This window comes from Elephas maximus, chromosome 12 (assembly GCF_024166365.1).
Source record: "Elephas maximus indicus isolate mEleMax1 chromosome 12, mEleMax1 primary haplotype, whole genome shotgun sequence".
In the NCBI taxonomy this organism is placed as follows: Eukaryota; Metazoa; Chordata; class Mammalia; order Proboscidea; family Elephantidae; genus Elephas; species Elephas maximus.
Window position 1 is genome coordinate 45,366,351 of NC_064830.1, and position 11,016 is coordinate 45,377,366.

General features: G+C 52.3%; 1 protein-coding gene across 2 annotated transcripts in view; it reads left to right on the forward strand.

The window, feature by feature from the left end:
• Window positions 1-10,419, forward strand: part of MAPRE3 (microtubule associated protein RP/EB family member 3) — an 82,876-nt gene extending 72,457 nt beyond the window's left edge. The window contains exons 2-7 of one of the 2 annotated variants that reach the window (XM_049902804.1): window positions 5,513-5,640; window positions 6,268-6,413; window positions 7,019-7,175; window positions 8,549-8,703; window positions 9,023-9,175; window positions 9,461-10,419. In XM_049902804.1, the coding sequence (XP_049758761.1) occupies window positions 5,520-5,640; window positions 6,268-6,413; window positions 7,019-7,175; window positions 8,549-8,703; window positions 9,023-9,175; window positions 9,461-9,529 (801 nt within the window). In that variant the 5' untranslated portion in view covers window positions 5,513-5,519 and the 3' untranslated portion in view covers window positions 9,530-10,419. Of the gene's footprint in view, window positions 1-5,512; window positions 5,641-6,267; window positions 6,414-7,018; window positions 7,221-8,548; window positions 8,704-9,022; window positions 9,176-9,460 lie in introns of both variants that reach the window. The other variant, XM_049902803.1, reaches the window with a different exon arrangement.
• Window positions 10,420-11,016: the final 597 nt, after the last annotated feature.

Consider the following 11,016-nt stretch of genomic DNA (forward strand, 5'->3'; position numbering starts at 1 on the left):
TTGCCTACATCCTCTCAGGGGAGGTGAAGGAGCCATTAATGACAGGTGTGTTATCATTAAGCGTTTTCTCTGTTCCTCTGTTGTAAGTGGATGCAACTGGTTGACTTAGAGCCAGCTGCCTGGGCAAATAAATGCTTGAGTCAACCCCAATCCAAAAGACCACCAGAAGTTGGACCAGTTGATGAGTTCCTCTTGTGGCTTTGGGAGATCTGGAGGTTGGTTAGTTTAGTTGAGTCCAGAATCTTAGAGCAGATCCAATGCTCCAGGCCACACCACCCAGTCCAGCTTTTAGAGGAATAAGCACTCCACTCAACCACCTTCCCTGACACCAACAGGTTTAACTGAATTGAGCTTCCTCTTTAGAGACCAGGTCAAAGTTAGGGGCGCTCCCTTTTCTACCTGAGCTAGGGAGAAGAGGGTTTGGTAATGGGGGAACATTTGAAGGAGTCTTTGTTCAGGACCTGGGTGCCACCTGCTGGCCGTAGTTTACTTCTGTAACCCGTTGCCGTCGAGTCGATTTCGATTCATAGCGACCCTATAGGACAGAGTAGAACTGCCCCACAGAGTTTCCAAGGAGTGCCTGGCGGATTTGAACTGCTGACCTTTAGGTTAGCAGCCATAGCACTTAACCGCTATGCCACTAGAGTTTCTAGTTTACTGCTATATACAGGGCCAAATCTAGGAGAACCTTGCCGTTGAGTCGATTCTGACTCTTGTCGGAAATCTAGGAGAGGACAAGTAAAAGAAGGGCATCCTGCCCTCCCCATCATGGCAAGGGATAAGGGAACTAAGAGGCTGGTTTCTTCAAGACCCTGTAGCACGTATGGTAGATACCCTGGCAGAGACCCCTGGATGCCTTGGATGAGTCCTCCTGAGCCAAAATGGGCTCCACTTGGGCCAGAGAGTACCACCCTCTAAAAGAACCTGAGCCAGTCTTGCGTGGAGACAAAGGCTCTGTTCTTAGTATTAGCTGCCTAACCCCCACCCACTTTCCCCAAAGTCCCATAAGGGATAACAGCATGATTGATTGCTGGGCCCTGAAAAAAGCCTTTTTTTCCAACTTCCTTATAGGCACAGTTGCCACCCTTGGGACCCTAAATTTAGACTCCAATCAGATGCTGACAGAGCTAGGTATTTCTGGCCAAGCTGGGAAGACCTGGGGCATTTCTCAAGTATCTATGTAGCTCTTAGTGACTCTTAGAGCTCTGCTAGCAAGGTCTATAGCTGTGTTCTGGAAAGGAAACTGGAGACCTGTCCTGTGTACTGAGGAGGAATGGCTAACACCGCTCCCCCAGGGAGGTAACAGAACATCGCATCCTATGCCATTGCTTCAGAGGCCAGTAAGTCCCAGCTGAGCATAGGCATCAGATGCAAGTTGTGGATCTCCTACCTGGCCATGTACCGGAATCACCTGGGGTTTTAAAATTATAGTATATATTTGCCTGCTCGGAAACCCTGGTGGCATAGTGGTTAAGTGCTACGGCTGCTAACCAACGGGTTGGTAGTTTGAATCTGCCAGGCGCTCCTTGGAAACTCTATGGGGCAGTTCTACCCTGTCTTATAGGGTCACTATGAGTTGGAATCGACTTGACGGCACTGGGTTTGTTTTTTTTTTTTGGTATGTGCCCGTGCTTCATGCCAGCCTATTGAGTCAGAATCTCCATAGTGGTTTTAAAAAGTCTCTGAAGAGAATCTGACAGACTCTTCTAGCAAAGAACCTCTGGAGTGAGCCAGCCCTTAGCACATCCTGTTCCAAAAAGTGGGCCTCAACCATTAGCAGGTCCAGTCCTATGGAGCCCCAGGAAGGGTGCCCTCAGGCTGGAAGACCCATGGAGCTCAAATGATTTCAGTCAAAAACTGGAGGACTAGTTTGGATTAGGGCTGTTGCTTCTGCTTTTCTCCAGTAATCAGCCCTTGAAACTCACACATTAATCCTAAACCCCTCAAGTGGCTCAAGAATTCCCAGGACCAGCCTAAGGCTACCCTACACCTCCCAGAACCACCCTAAACCAACCCAATCTCTCTGCAGCCTAGCAGAGTACAGACCTGGAGCTAGCCCAGGCCCTCTCCACCCCACCCCCAGGGCCTGGAAACAGAATGGCCCCAACAAGGCCTCGTGGATAAATGAGTGGAAGGCTCCTGGACAATAAGTCTGGACAGTTACCAGAATAGCTTGTGCCCTCTACACCCAGTTCCCAACAGGCACCTCGGCAGAGCTCCAGATGCCTGGCAGAGTCCACTACTTCAAATCCCTCTCTGTAACCCCGCTAGCTTTCTCCTTCCTAACTTCTGTAGCACTTACTGTTTCACCACATTTGGGGCATTTGGTTATAGTGTTCTCACGTGTGTTTGTCTCCTCAGTAAGACTGTAAACTCCTTGAGGACAGGGGCAAATCTTTTCTATTTCTCACACATCCTAACAAAGTAAATACTCAAAATAAAATGAGCCCCACTTGACCCTACCTGTTCTGCCCCTTTGACAAGTTTAGCGTCCATCTGCTGTTGTCTACTCCTGCTGATGTTATTTAGGTGAGTCCCCAAGAAACTTGGAAACGCTCATTCTGCAAACATTATTATGCAATTACTGTTACCTGAAAATTGGTCTGAAACCCAAAGATGAATGAAACATCGCTTGGCATTGGAAGAGGTCACTGTCAGGTGGAAGGGTCAACACAGTTTCAATGTAATGTGATAACGTGGGTGCTCAGGGTGCTGTAGAAACAGGAGGGGCATGGCTCGCTGCACAGAGGTTTCCTGGAGGAGATGATGCCGAAGCTGAGTCCTAAAGGTGGGGGGCAAGGAGGGGTTCCAGGCCAGAGGTCATGAAAGACGATACAAGCAGAGAGGGGAGATGGGAGGTGTCACTCAGTTGTTCAGCAAATTCACTGAATACCTTGCCAGTGACAGGCCCTGGAAACCCCACTCCTGGGTTCAAGGGGCTTGCTGATGAGAGAGCTAGGCATTTCACCAAATCTGATGGGGAGTGCGAGGCTAGGAACACAGGGCAGTAGGCTCAGAGCCATTGAGTAAGAGACTCCAGTGCAGTCAAAACCATCCTTGAAAATTTCTGACATTGTTAGGTCCCGAGTCCTCAGAAGCTCCCAATACAATCGTTAATGTTTGTTTCTCTTGGAGTTTTGGCCCTGGCCTCTGTTTTCGTGGACAATGGAGAACAGGTCTATTTTAAAAAGGAGGAAGGACTGGGAATATGTAAGAGGGTCTTCTCTCAACTTTTCTTCAAAAAAGTTCACTTGGTTAAACATGTACTATATAATGAGTTCCATTACATATACTTGGGGTGGAGGGGAAGGTAGAGGGCATAAGGGGAGCACAAACGCATATGCTGCCCTGAGACGACTCTTTAAAGCAATGCTTCTCAAACTTTACTGTGTCTGCACATCCTCTGGGCATCTTGTCAAAATGCAGATTCTGATTCAGTGAGTCTAGGGGAGAGCCCAAGAGTGTGAATTTCTAATAAGTTGATGCCCATATAGCACTGGTGCTGCTGGTCCAGGGATCCCACTTTGAGAACCACTGGAGTAGAGAATGAGTGGACATGGGATGGGGCAGCATTCCAGACAGAGGGAGAGTGGGGAGCTGCCTGTGGCTTCTACTCCCAGCTGCAGGAGCAAAGTGGGAGATAAGGCTGGAGAGGTAGGCCCCATTTAGGAGTTTGATTAGTAGCAAGGAAGGGTCACACTAAAAATGACAGAAGCCTACAGAGGACAGAGAAGTGGGCTGGGTTTGTTTTTCCTACACAGAGACACCTTGCAAATTAACCCTGGGGAAATATTCTTTACTTCCAGAAACATGTGCTCTCATAATTCTCAAAATACACAGTCCTTTTGGTCTATTTTCAGTTTCTCCGTTTCTGATAAAGACCCAGTTACGGGAAATATTTCCCTCTTCTCTTAATAGCGCAAGCCAGTGATAAACAGCAGCTGACACTTGGCCTCTGTGTGGGGGTGGGGGTGGGAGTGAGGAGGAGGCACTCAGGCCCGCTGACCAGAGGGGCGCCTGCTACTCAGCTCCAGCCGTCATTGTCGTGCAGGAACATAGGCCCAGGGCTGCCAAAAGAAGCCGGAAATCCCAAATTGTGTGTGCAAAACATCCTAACTTTAAAACACTCTGGCAACGAGTCGATTCCGACTATAGGACAGAGTAGAACTGCCCCATGGGGTTCTCAAGGCTGTAATCTCTATGAGAGCAGACTGCTACATCTTTCTTCCCCAGAACCACTGGTGGGTTTGAACTGCCAGCATTTCGATTAGCCAGCTGAATGCTTAACCACTGCGCCACCAGGGCTCCTCAACTTTAAAAGAGCAGGCCCTATCTCAAAAAGGTTTCCAGCACTGTGAGTGCGTAGCTCCCACCTTCACAAGGAAATTTAGCAGGTGTTGGCTGGTTTACGACCGCTGTGTGAAAAAGGGCGCTAAGCAGGGGAATGGTGTGGCCAGGCTGCATGCAACAGTGTTGGGGGTAGATTAGGGCTGGAGCCTGGAAGGCCTTTGAGGAGGCGCCTGCTGGCCTTGCCTAGAGAGAACGTGGGCATACACCCCCATCGGCAGCAGGAGAAGACCAGGGCGTTTTGAGCAGGCAGAGTCGCAGGACTTGGTGAAGGATTAGATGTGAGGATGAGGGAGAGTCGGCTGTCTAGGATGACCCGCAGGTTTCTAGCTTTGGTGACTGGGTGGCTCGTGGTGACATTCACTGGGATAATGAACACAGGAGGAGAAGTATGTTTTAAGGGAAGTTTCGGGACAAGCAGGGTTTAGGTGCCTGTAGTTACTCAACCAGCAGGCCACAGGAACATGGGGTCTGAAGTCAGAGGAGAGGTGATGGTCAGTCTTACTAAAACACAAATCTGGTCATGTTACTGTCTGCTCGAATGGCTTCCCATTGTCTAAACATAAAGTCCAGATTCCTCTGCATGGTAAACAAAGCCCTTTGTGATCTGTCCCTGCCAGCCTCATTGCGCCACGCCCCAACACGAAAACCTGCTCTCCGGGCCTGCTGAACAACTCAGCATTCCCGGAATAAGCCATGCCTTTGTTCATGCTATTCCTGTGTCAGCGATGACCTACCCCAACCCTTTACATGTCCAGAAAGTACCTACTCCTTTCAGCTTTAACATCTCTGCTCTTTAACCTTCATTGACCCTTCCAAGAAGAGAGATACTTCCTTTTTTGTGCTGTCCCTGAACTTTGCATGTGTTCTGTCACTGCCCCATCCCTGCAGGGATTTACTTGCCTGTCTGCAAACTCCTTGAAGGCAGAGACCATATCTTATTTCACTTTCTATTAGCAGTTCTTAGCACACATCTAGCATATTGTAGACACTCATTAAATGTTTACAGAATGAGTTAGTACTTCTTCTGGAGGAGACTGCAAGGCTGGTCTGGTGGGAAATGCTTCTGGTTTCCTGAGGGATCGTCCAGCTTCTCCTCTCCTAACAGCTAAAGAGCAACAGGAGGCCCTTGGGTGCTGACCCCACCTTTCTTCTTCCTTTCCAGCTGGGGTATGGCCGTCAATGTGTACTCCACATCCGTGACCAGTGAAAATCTGAGTCGCCATGATATGCTTGCATGGGTCAATGACTCCCTGCACCTCAACTACACCAAGATAGAACAGCTCTGTTCAGGTAGGAGCTGAGAGTGGGGGAGCGGGCCCTGCTGAAGGGAAAGGAAGGGAAGGAGGGAATGTACTTTGTAATTAGGATCAAGGAGGAGAGCTGCAGTGCCCCAAACTAGTCATACTGTTTGGAGTTAAAGTAAGTAAATGGGGGTCTCCAGGGAAGGGAAGCAGTAAAACTCCAAGAGCAGGAGAGGCCCAATGAGGGGCACAAGAGGGAGGAATAGTAAGGTACCAGGGGCTAGGAGGAATACTGAAGCCAGAGGTGAAAAGCACGAGGCCTAGTCTAACCACTCTGGATCCAAATCTAAGCTCTTCTTGTAGTGCAACCCTGGGCAAGTCACTACACCTCTCTGGGCCTCAGTTTTTCCGTCTTATAAAATAGAAATAACATCACCTATCTAGCTAGAGTCGCTGTCAGGATCAAATTAAATTACACATATGAAGTGTTCAGTATGGTGCTGGCACATAATATGCATCAGTAAATAGTAAATAGGATTCTGGCAATGTCTGTCCTGAAAGTAGCCTGGCCCCACCCCCAGGACAAGGAGAGAGGAGACTGGATTTGGGGAGTAGGCCAGCAGAGGGCCTGGGCAACCCAGTCAGGCTGCCCTTAGTCACATGTGCTGACCCACAGGGGCTGCCTACTGCCAGTTCATGGACATGCTTTTCCCTGGCTGTGTCCACTTGAGGAAGGTGAAGTTCCAGGCTAAGCTAGAGCACGAATACATCCACAACTTCAAGGTGCTACAAGCAGCCTTCAAGAAGATGGGTGTCGACAAAGTAGGTGCCTGCGCTCGGGGGCGGGGGGCCTGAGGAGCTGTGTTACACCGGGCAAGAAGACGGCCTGCCAGCTGGGCAGCAGGGGCTGCTGGGGTCATTCCACCCCCGTCTCTCCAGAGGAAACAGTCCCTCAGCTCACTGCACAGTGCAAAACCCCACAGCACTTAACATCTGTCCTGACAATATTCCTTTCCCGCCCTCATCTCCTGGACCCTGCCCACCCCAGAAACTGAGGCTCTGTGTACTGTTCCTGCTAAGTTGCGTCTCTCTCTAGGGCCCAAGGAAAGTCTCTTTGCTCACTCTACTGCCTTGATGGCCCCAGGACCCTGGTTCCAGTGCCCCCCACCCCCATGCTGGCAACAGAACCAAGGGACACCTCTCCACACAGCTCTTCCTGCGCCTCTAGGAAAGGGATGTCTCTAGATCCCGGCCTGGGCCTGCCAGCCAATCCACCTGCTCTGGTGCCACGGGGAGTGGGGAGGAGAAGGTCGAGGCTGCTGCAGCCCAAGGGGCTGGCTTTCCTGAGTGCAGAAGTCCTGGCACAGAGGGAGGCGGCCCTGCAACAGCAGGTGGTTAAAATTCTCTGCTTGTGTGGTCTGTTTCAGATAATTCCTGTAGAGAAATTAGTGAAAGGAAAATTCCAAGATAATTTTGAGTTTATTCAGTGGTTTAAGAAATTCTTTGACGCAAACTATGACGGAAAGGATTACAACCCTCTGCTGGCACGGCAGGGCCAGGACGTAGCACCACCTCCTAACCCAGGTGATCAGATCTTCAACAAATCCAAGAAACTCATTGGCACAGCAGGTAACGTGCCCTAGCTGGGGGAGGGAGTGTGGGGGGCCGGGCCGGTAGTGCTTTGCAGCCAGGAGTGCCCCCTGGGCCACCCGGCCCGGCCCTGCCAGCCTGGAGGAGACTGTTATCACGGAGTTCAGATGGCACGTCCTGCTGCCCACTTAGACCATGGGGAATTGCAATAGAGGGTGAGAGGGCTCCAAAAAATTGCTGTTAAGAGGAGAGCCACCAGCACCAGCCATGGCGGCAACTGGTGGTAGGAGGCCCAGGGTACTTCCTTTCACAGCATAGCTAACTTGTTTGCCTAAGACAATGGAGCAGCAAGGAAGCATGGCTCCTCTGTCCAGGTCCATCCAGGCCAGGGTCCTGGTGCCAGCATTACAGACCCTTCACACCCCCTGCCCCCTGGATGCCCAGGGGCAGGAGTTTGCCAGGCTCAATCATATGCTCCCCCATTCCAAAGGCCCAGAACCCTAAGCCCTCAAGAGAAGAGTCTCTTGAAATTAGGCTTTGTCTGGGTTCTAGAGGAGAAGGTAAAGAAGCAGTAGTGGGAGACAGCAGAGGGAGAGGAGCAGCCCCAGCCTGCATCTGAACCCGTCATAGCAGAGCCATCTCCTCTGTTTGCACTGCTGCCCCGCCTGGGCCTGCCCCCACTTACCTGCTTGCTTTGCATTAGAAGCAGCCAGCTCTGTCTAGGGAGCTGAGTAGCTAGAAAGCAAGTGGCCACAGCATGCCGGCTGTGCTGGGGAGGAACTCAGGGTGCCTGGTCGGCCACTGCTGCTCAGATACTGGGTCAAGGCCAGTAGAGGGCACCAGAGCCCATCCTGAGACAGGGGCTGGGAGGGGCCTGGCCTAGGTTAACCACGGCAGTCTCAAACCCTGGTGAAGGCATTTTTGTACCTCCAGTCTTGAGACTCTGAGGCATCCATGGGGGGAGAGTGGGTTTGGGTAAGGCTTATGTTAGGAAATATCCATCAAGAGCCAGATTCAAGAGCCTGTGTCAGCTACTTTTCCTCAGACTCTTCCATCCCCATCTCCCCAGTTACCTCTTCTCACCCTCAGACCACCTCTCCTCCCTCCCCAACATCTCACCTTCTTTTAGTTCCTTATAGTCTCTGCTCTCCCAGGCTTGCCAAAGAGGGCTGCCTAGCTGCTTTAGTGTCACGTGTGGCTGAGGCTCAAGGCCTAGATGTGAATGCCTCTGCTGAGTGGTTGGGCAGGGAGGGCAAGAGTGCCTGCCTTTCGCATGGGCCTGCCCCTACAGACGTCACACCAGGCTGCCTCAAGCCATATGGGCCGTGGACTCACGTGGCCTCATCTGACTCTTCTCCTCTGGGCAGTTCCTCAGAGGACGTCCCCCACAGGCCCCAAAAATATACAGACCTCTGGCCGACTGAGCAACGTAGCCCCTCCATGCATCCTCCGGAAGAATCCCCCCTCAGCCAGAAATGGCGGCCATGAGACTGATGCCCAAATCCTTGAACTCAACCAGCAGGTGAGTGGGGTGGGTGAGGGTAGCTGAGATAGCCCTGCCCCAAAAGCCAAAACCAAAAAACCAAACCCAGTGCCGTCGAGTCGATTGCGACTCATAGCGACCCTACAGGACAGAGTAGAGCTGCCCCATAGAGTTTCCAAGGAGCGCCTGGCGGGTTCAAACTGCTGACCCTTTGGTTAGCAGCCATAGCACTTAACCACTACGCCACCAGCGTTTCCAAAAGCCAGGCCCTCGGAATAACAGCCGGGACAAGCTGAGGGCAGGAAGGGGAGTCTGAGGCAGGCATCTCTGGCTTCAATACCGTTTTCTCCTCAAGCAGCTTTTGGACTTGAAACTGACAGTGGATGGGCTGGAGAAGGAGCGTGATTTCTACTTCAGCAAACTTCGTGACATTGAGCTCATCTGCCAGGAACATGAAAGTGAAAACAGCCCTGTCATCTCGGGCATCATTGGCATTCTCTATGCCACTGAGGTGAGCTCTCCCGTCACCATCCCAGGCCCACTGGACACTCCCCGTTCTGGCCTGGCCCTGGACTGATGTGTGATAGGACCAGGAGGACCTGCAGAACCTTTTACTGAGGAGGAGAGAGAGGTGAAGTCACTAGCCCAAGGTCACAGAGAGCATTAGCTGGGAAAGTAGGTTCAAAGCTCAGGCCCCCTTGCTCTTGGTCCCTCGTACCTAAGCTACCTATAGAAACCAATACACTCAGCCGGGCCTGTCTGGCTCACCACTTCCATCTACCTTTCCACCTTCCAGGAAGGATTTGCACCCCCTGAGGATGACGAGATTGAGGAACACCAACAAGAAGACCAGGATGAATACTGAGGGCAGCTGCAGCCCTGGCTGACTGCACGGCATCCCCGTGTCCCCTCCCATGCCCACCCTACATTATAATCCTTTCCTTCCAGCCACGCGGCCGGGTGCTTTGTGTCAGTGCCGCAGCATTGGGAGCCTGCAGCATTGGGAGCCCGCAGCATTGGCAGCCCAGCAGGCAGGGCTGGGGGGATGGGGCAGGTGAGCAGGCAGAGGCCCCGCCCTCCTGTGGCACTGGCCCAGCGGGGGGCCCCCTGCCCACTCCCACCCCTATTTATTTCCGTTGTTTGTATGCTGTGTTGGCCAACACTTCCCAGGGTGCTGCTGCCACCCCTCCCCCGGCCCCCTGCAGCCAGCCACCTGCACCCCGACAGCCAGCAGCTGTATATTTGACAAAGTCATTGGTATATTTTTACTTACCGGATTTTCCTTGCACTTTACCTGTTCTTTTCCCAGGGCTGACAGCAGGGCTTAGGGCAGTGTGCCTGGCTTGGCTTCCCTTCCCCACTACTCGGGGGGTCGGGGCAGGACTCAACTGATTATTTATTTTATCTTTTGACTTCCCAGTGGCTGAGGGGAGGGCTGATGTCAGGAGAGGGAAGGGGTACAGGTGGAGGGGGTGGGCATAGACCCTGTCGGTCAGGCAGAGGAAGGGGAGATATGAGGGACGGAAATGACCTGACACTGGGCTCACCCCCTCGGTCCCCTGCCCCCAGCACTGCCGCACAGCCCCCAGCCATTCCCTTCTGCAGCTTGGTTCATACCACACGAACTCGGCCTGGACCCCACTGTACGTCCACCTCCATCTGCCCCACTCCCCAGCCCTGCCCACTTGGGCCAACCAGCCTGCATATGTGTTCACTTTTATTTAAATAAACTTGTGTGGTAAAAGTCCATGCTACGTCTCCTTCAACTGAACCACAGCCTGCGTCTCAATGCTTTTCACCCCCTGAGGACTCCCTTCCCACCTGAGGTGATGGCCAGAGAACACTGCCTCACTGTCATCCTCTCTCACACCCAGCCCTGACCTTCTGCCATCTCCCCACACTGGTGCCAGAACTCTAAAGGAAGGCATGGAAGCCCCATGCCCCAATCTCTGAGAGGGGCAAAGTCAGGGCCATGGCTGTGAAGGCCAGCAGCCTGGTAAAATGGCCGTTGGGCAACAGGGTAGACTGACAAGAGGTGCTTTGTTCCAATGACCTTTTGGTCAGTTGCACTGCATGTTGTCCCCTACCCCTTGTCAAAACATACACCTCACAATAGTGATCCAGCAGGGGACAGGGTTCCTGTAACAGAGAGGGCTGGGTGAGTTATGAAGAGCAAGCAGCTCTGAGTGCTAGAGCCCTGGACAGCACTGTCAGAACCATTCCTTCTATTGAACAGAGAGAATCAGGAACGCTTCTACGTCATTCACACAGCCCTGCATTCCTGGTGTGTGCCCAGGCAGAGGACCATAACACCCATTGCCCAGTATGTCCAGGAGGGACCAAGAGCCCTGA